The sequence below is a fragment of the Lissotriton vulgaris genome, chromosome 3_2, assembly GCF_964263255.1.
Source record: "Lissotriton vulgaris chromosome 3_2, aLisVul1.2, whole genome shotgun sequence".
Classification (NCBI taxonomy): domain Eukaryota; kingdom Metazoa; phylum Chordata; class Amphibia; order Caudata; family Salamandridae; genus Lissotriton; species Lissotriton vulgaris.
The window spans coordinates 181,649,654-181,669,151 of record NC_141690.1 but is presented as its reverse complement, the minus strand read 5'-3'; the positions used below and the strand labels follow the sequence as shown (position 1 = coordinate 181,669,151).

The 19,498-nt window shown below is 43.0% G+C and overlaps 1 protein-coding gene across 1 annotated transcript in view; it reads left to right on the top strand.

Annotated features, from left to right (window-relative positions):
- The window catches only part of GRK4 (G protein-coupled receptor kinase 4), a 429,001-nt gene extending 424,660 nt beyond the window's left edge, over nucleotides 1-4,341 (top strand). The window contains exon 16 of the mRNA XM_086964159.1: nucleotides 2,421-4,341. Within this exon, the coding sequence (XP_086820285.1) occupies nucleotides 2,421-2,468 (48 nt within the window). The 3' untranslated portion in view covers nucleotides 2,469-4,341. The remainder of the gene's footprint in view (nucleotides 1-2,420) is intronic.
- The last annotated feature ends 15,157 nt before the right edge of the window (nucleotides 4,342-19,498 follow it).

Below are 19,498 nucleotides of genomic sequence, written 5' to 3'. Positions count from 1 at the left end.
AGGGTGGGGCCCGCCCGCCGACAACTGTGTCCTGCTCCGTACCGCTCTATGGCACAGTTCTTCTTCAAACTCCTGTGCTCAATGTACCAGCCGAGTAGCAGTAGCGGTGGAGACCCCGTTCACCCGCCTGCAGCTCTGGCTCTCCACCCGCTATTCCTGGGGGTCTCCGCTCGCCGACATTTTGCGTGCTTTCGGCCACCTTGGTCTGAAGCGCACCAAGCACTCCCGAGGCAGAAATCCCTCGGCTCCCTACTCTAATCCATGCGGGGCCCATGCAGATACAGTCCTGCCCAGCCGGCGGTCCCCGCCAGACCTTTCCACTCCGGCCTCCGTCGCTTTCAGCATGGTTATCAATCCTTCACGCCACCATCTTGGGACCGCGGCTCGGCTCTCTCTCGGGTCGGCTTTCCCAGGTCCGCATCGCTGCAAAGCTCGCCTTCAGGGCTGCCCAGCCCCCAGAGGCGCTCGCCACTTTCACCCCAGGGGTGTGGGGGCTCCGTACCGCGTCTCTTATGCAGGATAACAGTCGGGGCGGCGCGGAGCTCTGTACTCACGCGTCCGCTCTCATCCGCCTCGTAGCCATGCCCCATGAAGAAATATCTCAATGTAAACTAAAAATCAATAAAAGGGAAAATAAAATCCTTTTTGCACATGTAATGAAGAAAAAATAAATTACATTCAAAATAAGCCAATGTTGTTATTTTTAAAAATGGCAGTGTGGAATAAATTAAAAAGGGTAGGACTTGAATGGCGGTTTATGGTAAGAGATATAGTTCCAGTTAATTATAGGTTTAAAGGCAAGAAGGGATATGGCGAGGGTGTACATTTCCAGGGGATCTATATAGCAATAATACATTTGTGACATTTGAGGAAGGAATATGGAGGTACTCGTTTTTGAAATATGCCAAAGTAGAAAAAATAGTAAGGGGTCTATGGCCGATGTTTCCAAATGTCCCAGAGCTCACATATACGTTCCAAGCAAAATAACGATGGCAGGGGGGAAAACGAATAACCAATATGTATAAATCTTTTGACGGGATAGAAAGTGGAGCATGGACACATGTAACAGAAGAGGGTGGGCAAACCAAGCGAGTACATTACAGATTGTGAATGGAGACGAGCATGTGCACAAACTGGTGGTATTTCCACAAATGCTCATTTCACGCGAACACAGTTTCACTAGGTTCACAGGGCATACCTTAAACTGCTGAAACTGTTATATGGTTCATACTAATCTAGTAGGGCTGTGTATTTAGAACAACACAACTTCATAATATAGAGACTGAGCCGTCTTATGCAATCTGTCAATGTTGGTCTGTTTGGCTAGCTCACAGTAATACATTTAAACTCCTAAACCAGCAGAGTTCTAAATGTTGTGAGTAACTTAGAACATGACTCTCAGATTCCCAAGGAAATTGTAGTAGCAGATCTAACAATTTCAGTTGTCACTCTTGCATTCTCAAAGTGTGTCAAAGAAAAGATACAATATTGCATTTTCAAACTTTATTCAAAAGCTCTAATCTGTGCAATGAAACCATGAATTGCCATTGTAAGAAAGATGAGACTCATAATTGTAATTAGCATTATTAGATTAGTGAAAAATACAAACAATTCAATCATGTTATTGTTCATGACCTTGCTAATGTTAATCCTATCTATTTTTTGTCTCTATCCAATATCTATCCATCGGCAGTCTGTTGGAATAACCTTACCCAATACCTTGATAGTGTATGTCAGGAACCCAGTCTCAGTGCATCCACGGATGCCTCTCCGAGTGTACAGCTATCTTCCTTCTCAGGATGAACGTCAGAGACAGAGAGACTGCATAATATGGCAGCGTTTACTTGATGACTTCGAAAGAAGTGCACCTCTTACAAACTTCAGCACGGACACAGTTTAAATAACTATATAGACTCCCACACACAGCTGTTTATTGGCATACACAAACTTGCAGAAAAAAGAAACGTGCATTTGTACAGGGGATTCCATTTATCTTGTAGAAAGTTATCAACAGTAGGACATTTTTCACAGTGGTAATAGAATACTGTTGGGATTGTTGCATAACCATCCCAGGAATGTGCATGGAAACCTGCACATGGAGCTGGTTTCCATGAGTATTTCTGGGAATGTTTGGGGATACCAGAAAATAGTACATCTTCACTAGTTCATAGATGTAAATCTACAAGTGTAAATGTATTACTTTCATTGTGAATCAAGCACATCCTGTTTAAATAAGGTGGACAGTGAGAAAAGGCAATGTTGTCAGATGATCGATAGATATAGCCAAACAACAAAATGTTTGTGTGTGTGTATATATATATGTGTGTGTATATATATATATATATATATATAATTTACTTGTTGTCACTGTACTTTAGCCTTTAGCTAACAGTTTATTCTGATTCTGTCTGTTTTCTTAGGTATGCTTTAAATCTCGTTACAGCGACGACGAAGAGGAGCTGCCCTGAATATAAACCACTGTACTATAGTGAAACTAATCAAACTGGCAAATGGATGAACTTTGAATGTTTTATTTGTATCTATGAACTGTTAAAATGTTTAAAAAAAATTCTGTATGAGTTTACAGATTTTGTACATTTGTACTTGAATTCTGGTCAGATGTATATTTTCACTACAGCTGTACTGAACAAAAAGCCATAGTACCACTTGAGTGTGTGTCTTTATATAAATATGTATAAGGATTAAACGTAAAAAAACACACACATACTCACACACAAATATATGTATGCAAATATAAATATATATAAATATGATGAAACTATTTAAAACGTTTTTATGCACAGTATCCTATCTGTGATGTGTAATTCTTTCGCCTTCAGAGGACAGAGTTTAGATGGGTCACTGGCTTATTCTGAGGGGCTAATAATTTCTATATAAATAGCAATCATTGTATATTCGAGCATGAGAAAAATGCACTGTCCCTGAGCTCAGCTCAGATGCAATGTACTCAGCAAGAAGTTAGGAACTTACATTTTACGGCTGTGGGAGGGAGGTCAGCAGTTTATTATGTGCACTGTGTGGCTAACTGTAGGTAAACGTGGGGATTTCTTGTGATTTGCATCTTCCATGCTGTGCTTGGTTGTGTATACCGTCCATGTTGCCTTTTTCTTTAAAAGCAAATGCCACCTCAGCCACATGCCTGTGTTCTTCTTTTAGAGAGGCTTGTATTTATGTACCACATAGTTTAACATGCATTTCTGTTCAGTGTATTTTCTGAAACATTACAACATGTGCATGTCTCATATATGTCTGTCTCTGCTACCTGGCTTTATCTCTGCTCTGCTATACTTGTATGTCAGAGTCATGCTCAGCCCCAAAAATGTATTTGTTACATTTTCACAGCCATTCAGAGTGTGATGCCTAAGACTGTACTGTGGTGGGCTTCTCTGGCAAACCATTTGATTTCTGAAGTGATCCAGTAATTTAGGAAGTGTGCGTGGTTTGCCAAAGGCTATTGTAATGTACACAAATGTGTCAAACAAGAAAGAAAAGACAGAAGCTCGAGAGAATACTATACTGGGTGGTTGCACTCTGACTGGGAAAAAAAAAATGGCCGACATCCTGTGAGCTTCACCACTGGCTACTTGGCAAACAAAGTTTCAAGTTTAAATACCTAGGTACTATATAAAGTCCAAGTGACACAGGCATGGACATAACACACTCTCTTGGGCCCCGCTACAGGCCAGGTTGTAGCCTCATGTCTGGCAGTGCCAAACATGCCAACTAAGCCTTTCCAAAGTATGACACACAAGGGCCAACCCATCAATGTGCTAGACTTCTGAAAGGACTTGAAGTCCCACCCAAGAGCTTTCCTACATTCAAGTGGCCTTGAAAACACTTCTTTTGTCTTTGCCTTCCACCAACTCCGGAATACCTTGAGCCTTTCAAGAAAGGTCCAGTCCTCATGCTTCAATCGAAGGGATGTTCCAGAAATGCGACTGTGGACCTAGCATATCAGGGGCGCTCATACCAATTTGATGCAACTGATAATTCTGGTACTGCAAAAAAAGAGCAAAAGGACATGGCGGCATAGTAAACAAGGATAAATAAAAACACAAGTTGAAGCAGGAGCATTGTCTGTACCACGGCTATCTCCATTATTATGGCACACTTCACACTTGCAAAAGTGTATTTCGAGGAATTGTATTTTACGCTTGAGTTTTGTCCCTGGAAAAGCAAGATCCTAAGAGGAAAGGCAGGAACTTCTATAGTTTAAAGTATTCCTTATTTAGAAACAATATTACCAATAGGAAAGCAAAATCTTTTATTTTTGAATTTATCGTTTTTGGTCCCTATTAAAAATTAATTAATTTCAATGTACATTAATAGAAAGTTGAAACAATGTCATTTATTTTGTACACAAAATACCCTCTTTGGTTTATTGTTGGAAAGATCTGCGTAGCCTGATTTTTATGACCTCAAAGGGCAATTATATGAAGGCAGTGAGTTTGGCTATAAGTATAGTGCACACGCAGGAAAGAAAATTTATTGCATTTTTATTTAGCAATTATGCATTTTTCTTTCCCATTGCTTTGTCTTTCTTCTATCAAATAGTTTAATGCTCAGGCTGATTGAAAGTGTTGTTCGTTGTTTTCATTGTTCACTAACAGATTGTTCATTTGTTTTTAGTTTTTTTTCTCCCTTGATCTAAAATACAATGCCCCATGTTTCCATTGGAGTAATTTGCCAGGAAACTAGAAAGCTAGTTCCTTCTCTTATGATGCTCCTATTGGGCCAGGTCAATAAAGTACTATATGGTGGAAGTCATTATGGCAGCATGTGCTCACTCTGCTGAGCTCAGTGTATTTGAGAGACAGCAAAGCAAACAAAAGAAGTGCAAATGCAAATCTTGTGTTAATATAAAGACAGTGGATATGGGTCTGTTGTGCTGTTCAAGATGGTGGGAATTGGATAGACCGACATTGTATATGTATAGGAGTTACATGGAATGTCATTATATTACAGAGGCGCCCTTATAAAAGCTACTATCGTCCCATGTCCCAAACATAGTTTTTCATTGCTAGACCTTCCGCTAATGCATGTTATTACCAGATTTACAAAGAAGCTTCATGTCTCTCTTGCTATCAGTCACCAACTTAGTTAGTCCACTGGCTCAATCATCCACAACAATATGTCACTTTGTGCGAAAGGGAGTGGATGCAAGCCCTCCCACAGTGTGAAAGTGACCCTGCCCGTATCAATATATCCACAGGAGGTGCATCACTTTTTTGTGACATCAAATCACAATCGAAGCACACACCTCACTCCCCCAATCCAACTCATATTCCCTACCCAATTGCGAAAAATTTGCATCCTCCTTAATGCTGTAGACAGAAAACATAAAAGCTGACCTACTCAACGACTTAACGACCCATTCTGGCACTCACATGGACACCCCTTCCCCTTTTCGGTCTATATTTTGAGTTTTATTTGCTATATCTGCTTGCAAAGCGCTCTGATACCCGCAAGGGTCTTTTCCGCGCTATATAAAACCTTCTAAATAAATAAATTCACCAGTAGATCGCAGGCTCTACTTTCCCTGGGTGCCCCAAAGTAGGAAACCACACAGCTGAGGGTGCATACTGCATCCCCACATCACTGTATGAGGAGACTGATTGTTAGTGGTAGCTGTCTGAGTAGAGGGGCACAGGCCTCTTCACTTGCACCACTAGAGGGAAGGCAGCCTACCAGCCCACCTGTGTAATATTTGTGCAAGTATTGTTTGCTCTGTGTGTGTGTGGCATGCTACGTGTATATTTTGTGTTAGGGAGTTTAAATGAACTCACCAAACCTTCAGCCCACATGGGGACAGTGCTTCCATAAGGCAATGTAAAGCAGATGCTTTAAGCTGCCACCTGGAGGAAGCCCTAAACCTCTGGAAAAAGACCTATTTTGCCTGAAGCGATCTAACCAGTCACATAATTCCTTCGACCCAGCTTATCTGTATTATACCACCTTACCACATATGAGATACAATTTTGTCTGAAGTTTTATCTCGCCTCTGAAACTTGCGAGCTGGTTTTTGGAGTGTTTTTTTTTAAATTGTAACTGCTGAAGTTTCCCAATTGTACATAATAATTGGGCAGATTTTGGTAGTTACATAAATGTCATTATTTTTGGAGGAAGGGCAAATCCAGAGGATGTCCTCCCGATCTAGCCTTTTATTCCAGTGGCTGCTGGTGAGATTTGATAGTTCTGATGCAGAAATACCTGAGTTGAATTGCCTCAAACAAGCTAGTGAGCCTGACTTTCAATAGATAGAGCCAAGCGATTTATCAATAAAACTAAAATTGGAAAAAGCTGTGATCTTTTCTGCAAATTTTCTACAAGCACTGACAAAAAATCCAGAGGTCTCAAAGAGGCACTACTTATATCCTCCTATACTTTCATGGTGTAAAAACTAAGACTTACCCAAGGGTTTTGGAGGTTCAGCACAATTTCCCATATAAATGGCTACAGAGCCAAAAGTGCAGGTATACAATTTCACGTGACCTATAATTTTTCAATGTGATGCAGCAAGGGTGTTTCATTAGCACTACGCCGGAGTGAACTTTTCGTTAATCTGACCTTAATTAGAGTAATTTTGATAATTTTAAATTATCTTGTCACTCAAAATTCCCACATTTTTGCTTTTTGTCACATATCTGCTGTTCGCAATAAAAACTTTGAATGAGCTGTTCACAGTAAACATATACTGGAAATGCACAGGAACAACGTAAACTGGCTGTTATTTATAGTACTTTTTTTGCACTTTTTATTTGCGCAAAATGCATTCACACATCCAAAGTGGATGCGAGGATGCATTTTGGGCTAAAATACGTCACTAAATGCCAATATTGTTTTTTGTGTAATTCCGTGTGATTGTTCAGACATTATGCATTATGCATAATCGCGCAAAACGAAATGATCAAATTTCATACAATCCAAATTAAAACAGTGTTTCAAGAATCTGGATCACAAGACCAATCCCTCAGTTCCCCCCCAGACGTTGACCTAACTCTGTGCACTGGAACAAGAATTTTAATGAATACCCAGGCTAAGGAGAGAGAGGAGGCCTGGACAAGGAGACAAAGTGACAAGAAGGCAACGAGGTAGGAATCACAAATATTGGGCATGAAACTAGAGGAGAAAAGGGAACAAAGCAAGGGAAAAAAACAACAAAGGTGAACGTTCAGGCAAGCCGAATGCAAACTATAGTGAAACGCACAAAAACACGATAAGGGTAATCTATTGCGGTGGGGTTAAAATACTTGGGCTGCCACTATTGAGCCAGAAGTCTGCTTGATTGTGTTGGTATTCTGGAGTCTTGGGTTGTGCATCTATGTCTGGGAAATTTCTTCAAAGGGCGCCATCTCCTCCAAGTTCCTTATGCCTTAACGTGTCCTTAAACTTGACAGGGTGTTCCATATAACCCATGAGGAGATGGAAGCAAATAATACCCTAGATTATCCACAAGGAATATATAAATGTCTGTTTTATAGTAATCTGTCTATTTATTTGTTGGTGCCTAGATCGTTTGTTCACATGCACACAGCTTCTTGTTATGACCGCTATTTCTGTTACTTTACATCAATTAGGATTGTAATACAATATTATTCAACATAATAACATTTATTATTTCAATTGTAAACACATATTGATTCCTTTTATAAAGAGATACAAAGGAAATTCAGTTCAAAGGTTTACAAAAGATAGTCCGTGTTCTATTTTTCATCCAGCACCTTAAACATGACTTAGTGTTTAAGTTGCTATACTGTGGCAAATTAATTAAGCAATTAGAATGTATTTGCCTGGTGTTGTTCTTCCATTCTATATGTATTATTTTATCAATGTCTATTTATAGACAATTGCCTCCAGTATGTCTTGGCGTACTTTGGCGTCCTGCATTTATTTAATGGGTTTCCTCAGGATAGATAACTAATAAAAAGGCATTGCAAGCTTAGACTAAAAATAAAACTTAAGTGTGACAACAAACCCAATGGAGTCACTGTTAAAATGGACAGAGAACCCTCAACCAAACTTGGTGGCATGCTTCATCATTCGGGGACTATCTTTGCGTGAATGAGCACAAATGAAATTGGGAACTCTTGGATAAGGTAGAATGTGGGATTCAGTAATTGCAGTTAACATTTCCTAGTGTTTCACCCAGATCATTTTTATTATGGGTGCCACTGATGAGGTTAAAAACAAAGAAGGATGTTGAAGAAATGTCTATTATTTCTTCATCTTTAGGTCAACATGTTTGGCCCATCAGTTGAGCTCTGAGAGGTGGGTGGCCTTCCTCAGGACCAGGGATCTATAACACTTACCCTAACCTTATTCATGAGTAATATATTTGTGACAGTGTCATATGAGCATCATAAAACAGTTAAATATACTTGCTGCGTTAGATCACAGAAGGTTCAAGTAGTTCCTAAGTAAACAATTCATAGTCAGTAGTGATGACTCCCGAATAATATAGCAACATACAAACATGGTTCATGCGCTCTAACCTGTATAATACTGCAAATTTTTCTGTGAATGTCACTTCTAATTGTGCAGAGAAAAACAATATGTTTGAGGTTCACAGAACAAAGGTCTTGTCTTACCCTAAACCCTAGGTAGACAGGCCCTTGGAGTCAGAGAGGAAGCACCCTCTATACACTGGAAAATGATAACCATAAAATGCAGTTCATTTATTTACAAAACTCTGAGAGAAAGAAATATGTTTGAGGTTAACCTTAAATATAGGTGTGATCGAAAAAACGTACTTACTTTGTCAAGGATGTGTACTGGTCTATTCTCCTATATGCTGCTGTCCTTCCAAAAAGACATCTGAAGCAGCAATCCCCACAATTTTAAATGCTTTAGAACATCAGAAAAAGTAATCCACTAAATAATTTTCTGTGTTTGCTAGACTTATGACATCATGATGTGTGCTTGCATCACCACTCTACATTAAGTCTATGTGTGATGATCTGTCCTGTGTGCTACTTTGGTCGATTTTGAACAAAACTATTCCAAATCACAACCCTGTAATCGTTTATAAGGCTATGTTTTTTTAAGACTATGTCTCACCAACCTCCGCAACAATAAAAATAATGTCAATATGTGTGTGTTTTTGTGTTGATATTTAATATCTGTTTCCTCAAAAGTATGGGATAGTAATAACCCTTCCTATGCGTTATACAACCATTGCCTTATTGTTTACCCTCATAGTCCATCGGTGACACTGGACCTAATCCTAGATCTTGAGGGTCAAAACATCAATGTTAGAGTTAAAACTTATGATGACCGCCATCCTACTACTAAATGAGAATGTGTATTGAACTGCGGAAAGGGTGAGGTATTTGCCTTAAAGAAATGCAAGAACACATTAAGCATCCTTGATTACAGGATAACAAAAAAAGAGGGTGTAGAAAGGGGTCAGTGTCCCTATAATTTGCCCAGGCAGAACATAACAGCAGAATCACTGTAATTAACAGGAAACCTGTTGTATTCATGACATAGGTGGAACCTTAGTTTCCAAGTTTAGGAATGTTATACTGAGGGTTCTGATGTTGTGAGTCTCATTCTCCTGATGTTGTGTGTCCTAAATGCTCAATTTATTTGCTTCAAAAGACACACTTTTCTTTGCGAAGCTTAAGTCCCACATCCAACACATTCCTTAACACTTGTTTTAAAACTTGGTTGTGCTACTCCATTGTGGCTCCATTTACGAAATTGTGCTGAAATCCACTTGAACACGCTGGTTGCTGATAATAATCCAAATAGCATTCTCGTGAAGCAAAAAGTCCCATGCATGGTGATGAAAGCTGTAAGATCCATAGTGATTTTGTGCAGGCGAATCCAGTGATAAGCACTCTTCAAATTCGCTTCTGAATAGTACCTACCACCACTGAGTAATAAAAACAACTCATTGATGTTGGGTAAAGGAAAATCGTCAGTGACAATCTTTTAATTGACATTGAGGAGGTCTACGCAAAACCTTAAAACGGCCACCTGCTTTCTACATTATCACAACGTGCGATATCCAATTAGATGCCTCCACAGGCTCAAATATTTTTTTCTGTGTTTTAATGATACTTTTTCATGCTAATTAATTATCTTTAATGCAGTGTTATATTTTAGTTCAAGGTGAAAGGGGAAGGATGTATTGTATTTATGACATATGTGGAACCTTGGTTTTCAGGTTCCATTAGGAATGTTATTCTGAGGGCTCTGATGTTATCAGTTGAGCCCTGAGACTGGCGAGGGCGAGTCACGCCATGGCTGCCTGAATAAAGCTGCAACTAAGAAACAAACTTATGGTTTGACCGGGCTTTCTTTATAATAAAACCCATGTGTTTTGTCGAGGTCCATTTGCAAGTCAGTGGGTCCTGATACTATTGTTGCAAGAAATGTCATTGTTAAGGCCAATCATGTGTGTTTGTAGTCTCCTCACAATGTAAATATAATATATTTTATGATCATAAAATGAGGCAGTCATCTTACTTAATTACTTAATTTGCTTGCTTTGTTTTCTCTCACAGCTGTTTTTATCATTAAGTGATAATATAGATACTTCTCAAGTAGAAGAAACAGATTTTATGTTGTTTAGCATATAGCGATGGGCACCATGTCAAGCCGACCCATCGCATATCCTACTGCTGATGCCCTTCAGATAAAGGTGAACACATGACTACCATCCCCTTTATGTACTTTGAAGTGGCAGGGTGGAAAGGTTAAGTCACAGTAATGTCATAATCACAGACCCTAGACATTCAACCTAAGAAATATTAAAGGTTAATACAACTGTGCAATATATTAAAAGCAGAAAGCAGACCTGCTGCACCAATCGTGCATGCTTAGGCATCAGACAGCAGTAGGGTTATCATAAATCTTTAGCAGTATGGATGATAAAAGGTCAATACACAAGGGAAGAAATAATAAGGACACAGGATCAGCAACAAACCTCTTAAAACCAGCATGCATTTTTAATCGGGTTAAATATATTTGAGAGGTGCAACAATTTGTGCACAAATAGAAGCTCGCTATTACTGGAAAATTCAAATACGGTACTTGAGGCGTTGCTGGAAGCCAATAGGAGCGCATCAGTCCGAGGTAGGTTATTACACGGTTGAGGGCTCACAAGGCGAAGGCTCCCCCCTCCAAGCCACATTTTATTTTTTATCTCGGTTGTTAAATACAGTCTTGTGCGTGAGGCAAAGGGTTTCAATGGAGACCCCTTTGTTTAACTGTGAGCCAAAGCAGTTGAATTCTGGTTTGACAAATGTGGTTGGATTTTTTGAGGTAAGCTGCTTTAAGGACTACTCAAGTCTGGACTCTCTGCAGTTTGCATAAACTTATTTGGGGCAGACTGAGATATATGATGTTACATTCATATGTTCTGAATATAGTGCAACAACTTGAGCACAACATTCAAATAGCAAAAATTGGACATTTTCCCTAAGCATAAGGACCAATATAGAGTTTGGCAGAGAAGGTAGCCTCTCTGCCAAACTAGAGGTCCAAGAAATAATTTTCCACAGCGGATCAAACAACCAGCACCTCTATTTTCCAACGTCCCTCAAAATGTTCAGTCTTTGTTGTGCTGACAACCTCCAGGACCTGCTGCGGTTTGGTCCCACTGGAAATCCAGATGAAAACTTTAAAGAAAGAATGGAGGCAGCACCAGGCATGAAGTAAAACAGGACCACGTTGTATCAAAAAATATATTTTCTTTTATTTTCTCATTTTTAGGACAGCCAGCGCGTTTCGCTCCCCAACCATGGGAGCTTCGTCAGGGCAAAGAAGTTTATAAATCTTGATGCGACACAATAATGTAGACAAAGAAGCTGGCCAATAAGATAGTAAAGATGCTAATATCAAGATTCCGATATTAGGAAAAAATATAGACAAACGTCACGGGCCATAAGATGGATATCATCAGTGACATAGAAGGTAGTACTTCAGTTGTATAAAAGTATTAGAAGTGGACTTTATGAAGAGCGATGAGCATGTATGTAGGCCTTGGTAAGCTGCTACCACAAGTGCTCACAGTAGTATTGAAAAATAACTGTATGTAGAGCAATAGGCATGTGTGCAGTCCTTGGCAAGCTGCTATCACAAGTGCTCCAGGCTCCGTTTTCAAGCAGTGGCCCGTGACGGATTCGATCGCGCAGTAACAATCAACTGTTTTACCTTTTCAAATGTATCATTGGTTATTGCATCTAACGAAAATGTCACTCCCTTTTTTAACATATTGACATATTATGCAACCTGGCCATAATCAAAAATAAATCTAAGTAATACTCATTTGTACTCACGTGTACCCAGAAATGACCTGACAACGTCTTTGTCGTTGGGAGATGTGACCTCAGAAATTGCTTGAATGAGTGAGAACTTTGGTTTGATGCCTGATAGGGTGATCTTATGATCCAAGTAATCCAACTCACTATTCAATTCTTTAGTGTGATTCCAATATTTCTTAAAATGTCCAATATCTTAGTCAAAAGTATTTTGTGTTTATCTACTGTCTCGGAAAATATTAGGACATCATCCTAATAAGCCTAGACGCCATCAATACCTGTCAAAATTTTATCCAGATGTTTCTGAAACACGCTTGCCACTGAGGCCAGCCCAAAAGGCAATCTCAAAAGTTTATATGCCTCAAAGGGTGTTACAAAGATGGGAGGATCTTGTGATTCTGCGGCTTGGGGAATCTGGTGGTTTGCTGACTATAGTTCTGCATATTTTTGCATTTCCAATATTGGCCAATAGGTCTTACATTTTTGGCTGGGGATGTCAGTCAACAATTATATTTTTATTAAGGGTATATAAATCAGCACACAAACAGATGTCCTCTGCCTTTTTACGTATGATAACAATGGGGCTTACCTACTCTGATGAATCTGTGGTGGTAATTACCCCTTGTCTAACAATTTCTTAAGATCTTTTCTCACTCTAAGTGGGATTTGCCTAACCTTGTGTACCATGGGAGTGGCGTTCAATTTGTTTGATCAAGTGTTCAATGTTGATGATGTTGTCAATATTTGTGTTAAGTACTTCTGGAAATGTATCTACAATCATGTCCAGCCATTGTCAACTTCTTCATTTATGGGAGCAATACATGTATCATTCAATTGCAGTGGATTGCTGACCCAGGATTAGGTTTTAGGCCCATCCTTGCAAGATCCTGCCACCCGACTAGATTTTTCAATTTTATCCATACACGTTGGTTTTTATGTGTCCTCTGAGACATGTCACGCCATCCCAACATCCCAATTTCCTGATCCCCATACGCTTTGGGTAGGATATGTGTGGGTTTAAGGGATGTGTTTTTGACCAATGTTGAGCATATAATACATCTGAAATTATAGTAAAAGGCGCTCCGGAATCAGCCATCATGTTCAGAGTTAAATTGCCAACTTAGACTTCACAAAATGGGCCTTTCACCGTATAATTCATTTGTGAATCCACTTCAACTGTAAGCACACACTCTACATTGCTAACTTGAACTATATTCTTTCCACTTCTACATACACTTTGAAAAATTCCTATCTTATGGTGGTATGACCGCACAACGCAGGGAAATACTTCACAGACCTTTAATCATATTTTTTTTATGCATATGTTTTTACAATGTATGCCAGATCCACGCATTGTTGATATATATAAAAGACTGCATTTGTGGGGGGAGACCACCCATCCACCCAACTTACCTTAAATGTCTGGTAAAGACATGTATGTGGTGAAAACATGCATGGTAAAGGCACAATGTGTTAAACACCTCATTGTAAAGTCTGTGTCTCCTATCTTATGGCATTTGTTTAATTGTTTGCCAACTCTAGGACATGCAGAGCTATTGCTCAAGTGAACCACATGACCCATGCTGCACCATTCCTTTTCTGAAATGTCTTGGTGGGCCTGTCCTTAAAATAAACTGCATTAGTGAATTCTCTGTTGTGCAGCAAATTAACAGAAGTGAAATTAAGGGTATTACTAGCAATGCACTTGCTCAAAATTATGGCATGTTAAATGCCTTTCTCTCAGGTACTTAAGTGTTCCTAGTCCCCAGGAATTCCCTGTCCTGAAGAGACCCTCAAATCCTCAGTTGGGTCAAAACATTGTTGGCAACCATTAAGTATAGTCTTTAAAGCACTAGAAAAGAATCTGGTCCTTAATCTGGAATAGTGAATCAGAATCACAAAAGACATCCATCTTCCCCAATAACCTCTCGTTTTTTTAAAAAACACAGTCACTTTATGCTTTAATACAAGTTGGTTATGGTCACTTGACTGGGGTCACAAATGTCATTAGTTTTGTAATTATTGTTAATGCATTGTGTATATATACTTTGGTGTGTGAGCGTTTTTATAACGTTTTTTTATGAAGATTTTCTGTGACAATGAATAAATATACTTCTGTAGTAGGGGATCTCTGTGTATAGACATAATCTAGTGAATAGTCCCGCCCATGTGCGTGGACCCCGGCAATCAAAAATAATCTCTTAAGTTGTCAAATCCTGCAGACCCTGCAAGACACTTAAGAGAGAATTTAAAGACAAATAATGCAGCCTATATCCACAGGCTACACTGTCCAGTACTTCAACTAGAAATTCCACCAAACAACACCACACATAACCCAGCCTGCAGTTTCTACCATAGAGAAACTTGCCTCCACCAGTAAAAGACTCTGGAATGATAGAGAGGAAGGCATGGACAGACAAGCCCCATAGGCTGCCATTATGTGGCTTAAAATAGGATACTGTGCCTTTAAGAGAACTTTCCAGAACTTTCTCCCAGTATCCCAGAATGCATAGCAGGTCCCTCTTGTGAGAAGTTGGCCTGATATGTAGTGCTCACTATTGTAGTGATCACTGTGTATCGTTCCAACGACCCTTATTTATGATTGGTTGTAAGTCAACCTGTTAGACCAGCTATCCTAGTAGCATGGACAAGAGCAGTCTTTAGGCTAAACTCTAGAGGGCGTGTTAAGCCAGCTGTTATACCATCACATATACCCCTTGAACACCAAGTGAAAGGACACCACACAAGTTGTTATGAAAAGAAAAGTATATTTATTTAGAACACAACAGCCCTGAACTCTTTATGAGGACAGGGCGCTAAGCACAATACAAAGCTGTTAAAGAAATTCTGAAAGTCGCACAATTTACGCAAATGCCCGTGGGGCACGAAAAACCATATACTACAAAAGTGGAATGCGAAATACTAGCAGGTAAGTAACTAGTCTCAAAGGCTTTAGGATCGCTAGGACTGGACTACTGAACCTTCAGATTACGAGCAGGAGGCCTAGGGAGATCGGGTGCAGAGTGTGCACTCTCACACGGGATGCGGGACAAAGTCTATGGATGCTAGATTTCGTAAAGTTAGTGTTATCGGACGAATCCGACTAGATAGAGCTGAAACGAAAAAGGATCTGGACACTTAGATAGTTAAGCTATGCCGGAGCACCGAAATGCTCAGGTTACCTAGCCCAGGGTATCCATTTTACAGAGACAGCAGTAGGCCTGGGGTCCTGATTGGCAGGGTCCCAGGCCAACTATGTCAAAAACCAGCTAAAACACAGGGCAAAAAGTTGGGGGCAACCATAGTCAGGATCTACCTTCCTACACCTCTTACTTTCAGTTCTTTTTTCCGGCTCCTGCTAACAGGACCCTGGCATTGAGCTCTCCCTTGTTTCAAGGGTTTATTGGATTTTTTGTCACTTTTTTGTATAAAAGTGTTTGAGTTTAGCTTTATTGGTGCTTTTCTTCTCCCCTGTGTGTTGTTTCAGGCGCTTTAGGGCTCTAAAATGCCTGGTCTTTTTGACAAGTGCCCAGCATGTGGAAGGAAGAAGGCCAAGAGTGATCCACACGACGTCTGCATCGTCTGTCTCCCTGAAGAACATGTCCCTGAAGACTGTGACATCTGCCAGCAGTTCTCAGCAAGGACCCTGAGGGACAGGCTGAAGATTAGGCTTCAAGGCCTTGAAGAGAGACGTCTGCAGGTTGCAGGTGGGTCTGGGCAGGCTGTGAAGGTTCCCTCTGCCTCTGCTGAGGCCTCTGGGGGGCTCCCCAGAGTCAGGAAGGCCAGCAAACGGTCCCGGTCTCCGTCGACGTCGATTGCATCGACGATGACGTCGAGAGGGATGACGACGGTGTGTTCCCCGTCTCCCCGGGGCTCCGGGTCGAGACGGTGTGACGATTCGATGTCGAAGGCCTGGAGGGGCCGCCGTCGAAACCACCGTCGACGGCATCGTCGTCGTCATCGTCTGAGTCGACCTATCGACGTCGAAGACGGAGCGATAAGCATTGGCGCTCGCCGTCGAGGCGACACCGCCGATCGCCGTCGAGACAACGGTCGACGTCGAGGGGCTCCTCGATGTCGAGGACCTCAAGAAGGAGGAATTGACGCTCGTCGTCGAGAACGGAACGTTCGACGTCGCGGAGGCGTCGTACGGCGTCAAGAAAGAAGAGGTCGATGTCGCGGAGGCGGCATTCGACGTCGTGGAAGAAGAGATCGACGTCGCGGAGGCGGCGTTCGACGCCGGAGTCGCGGAGGCAACGTTCGACGCCGGAAAAGCGACGCTCAGCGTCGAGAATGAAGAGATCGGCGTCTAGGAGTCGCTCCACCTCTCCTAAATGGCGCAAGAGGAGTTCTGGCCCTATAAGTCAGACTGGATCTAGTGGAGGACGCAAGAGAGAGCGATCGCCTGCTGAAGGGGCTGGATCTCAGCCTCCTTCGCCGAAGGGGTCACCGGGCTCGGTGTACTCGGTGGTATACACACCATCTCGGCCTAGGTCGCCACCTCCGCCTGTACCTAAGGAGGTCCCTCCCACCAACCCTCCACTTCCGCCAGGCAAACCACTGCCACCGCTTCCACCGCATGGGCCTGCCCCTCGGTCGGTGATACCTCCGGTCCCTCCGCCGAGGTCCACGTCATTACCTTCTCTGCCGACACCTCCTAAGGGGACACCGAAACCTAGACCCCAGGAGGAACCGAGGAAGACTCCCCCACGGAAACCACGGGCTGCCAGATCACGCTCTCGCTCTAGGAGGAAGGAGCGATCGCGCCACAGATCGTCCACGCGGTCGAGACACCGCCATAGGAGGCACAGATCTCGCTCTCACACGAGGTCCTCAGGGACCAGGGACTACTCTCCGACCTTGTCGGGATCACCGGACACAAGGGTGTCTCCGATTGATGACCTGGTGGCGTTCCATGCTGTTCTTTTGAGAGGCGCTGCAAAGTTGGGCATATCTTTGACGGTGCCTACACCTAAGACATCAGTCATTTTCGAGACATTGCATCAGAAACACCTGTCTCATCCACTGCTGCCTCTGGTGCCGAGCCTGGAGGAACCGGCCATGGCCCTTTTCCTCACCCCTGCGGTGACGAAGGCGGCTCCATCGAGATTGCTGAAAAAGTACCGGGCTCCCGATTCGGACCCGGCCTTTCTAAGGGCGGAACTTCCTCCGGATTCTGTGATTGTGACGGCGGCCCGCAAACAACATGCCACCACCCCGTCATCCACGGTTCCCCCAGATAAGGAGTCTAGATGGATGGATTCAGCAGGGAGGAAAGTATGTGGAGCATCAGCGACTTCTATGAAGGCTGCGAGTGTCACAGCTTTGTTGGGACGCTACGACCGCGCCCTCTGGGACTCCCTCCAGCAGTTTGCGGAACACTTGCCTCGCGAGAAGCGGGAGGACTTCCAGGAAGTGCTGAATGAAGGGATGCTGGTGGCGAAGCAGATTATCAGCGCTGCAGCAGACTCATCCCTGTTAGCGGCACATGGTTTTTGCCATGGAGTTAACCAGCGACGTCACGCCTGGCTCCGCCTTACGTCACTGAAACCGGACGCACAGCAGAGGGTAGCCAACCTTCCATTCTCTGGCGAGACCCTCTTTGGGAAACATGCGGATGACGAGATGGCCCGCATGAAGGCGGAGGCCGAAACGCTCACAGCTGTAGGTCTGGAGAAGCCTAAAGAAACGAAGAAATCGTACCGCCCATTCCAACGGCGGTTCGGTGGGCAAGGCAGAGGACGTGGCCAAGCTTCGGGACAGTCGCAACAACAACAACAGTTCCGTAAGCCGTTCCAGAAACGCCAGAAGGGCAGAGGAGGCCAGCAGTCGGCTCCAGCGACCAAGGGCCAGGCCGGGTCTAGGCCCTAGGAACCTACTTCCCCCGGATCTGTTACCCACTCCGGTAGGGGGAGGCATTCAATTTTTTCTGGCAGAGTGGAGAAAAATTACTCAGGACAAGTGGGTGCTGAATATTGTTTGCAATGGATACAGTCTTCGGTTCACCAGCCCGCCTCCAGCAATTCCACCGGTCAGCTTGCAGTTTCAGCTGCGCGAGCTTCAGGCGGAAGCGGATATTCTGTTAAGGAAAAGGGCGATAGAAGACGTACCTCTGTCTCAGAGAGGAAGAGGTCTGTACTCCCGGTTCTTCCTGGTTCGCAAGAAGGACAAGAACGAGTTCAGGCCCATTCTGGACTTGCGACAGGCAAGCAAATGGATTTGCAGGGAAAAGTTTTGCATGCTGTCGTTGCATCAGATTTACCCTCAGTTGCAACAGGGAGACTGGCTATGTGCTATAGACCTACAGGATGCGTACTTCCATGTGCCCATTGCACAAAACACAGGAAGTTCCTGCGGTTCCAAGTCAGCGCCAATCATTATCAATACACAGTACTACCATTCGGACTAAAGTCTGCGCTGAGAACATTCTCGAAGTGCATGGCGGTGGTAGCAGCACACCTACGGAAGAACAAGGTGTTTGTCTACCCGTACCTGGACGATTGGTTGATCAAGGCATCCTCCTTCTCGGAAGCGTGAGCACACTTCCAGAAGACGTGCGTTCTCTTGAACAAGCGGGGGTTGCACATCAACATGTCCAAGTCTGTCCCGACTCCGGTCCAATGCATACAGTACTTGGGAGCCTCCATCAATACGCTGTCAGCAAGCGTGTCTCCTTCGGAAGAGCGACGATTATCTCTCCTTTGGAAGGCTCAGGCTCTTATGACAACTCCATCTACAACAGTGAGGACGGTGTCTTCTCTACTGGGATCGATGGCCTCTTGTATCTTCCTGACGACACATGCACGGCTGCACATGAGACCGCTGCAGGAGTGCTTGGAAGACCAGTGGGATCAGAGGAAAAGATTTTGGGACAACAAGATACGACTGTCTCTGCATGCTCTTCAGTCTCTGAAGTGGTGGTGTTCAGCGGTTAATCTCCTCAGAGGGGTTCCCTTTCACAAGGACATTCCCTCGCAGACTGTCGTAACGGATGCTTCTCTCCTGGGGTGGGGAGCGCACTCTGGGAACCTACAGATTCAAGGAACGTGGTCACTGATGGAGGCCACGTATCACATCAATTTCCTGGAACTCAGAGCTGTTCACTTGACACTGAAGGCCTTTCTTCCGTCCTTCCAGACCAACTCTCTGCTTGTACAGACGGACAATACCACCATGATGTATTACCTCAACAAGCAGGGGGGCTCGAG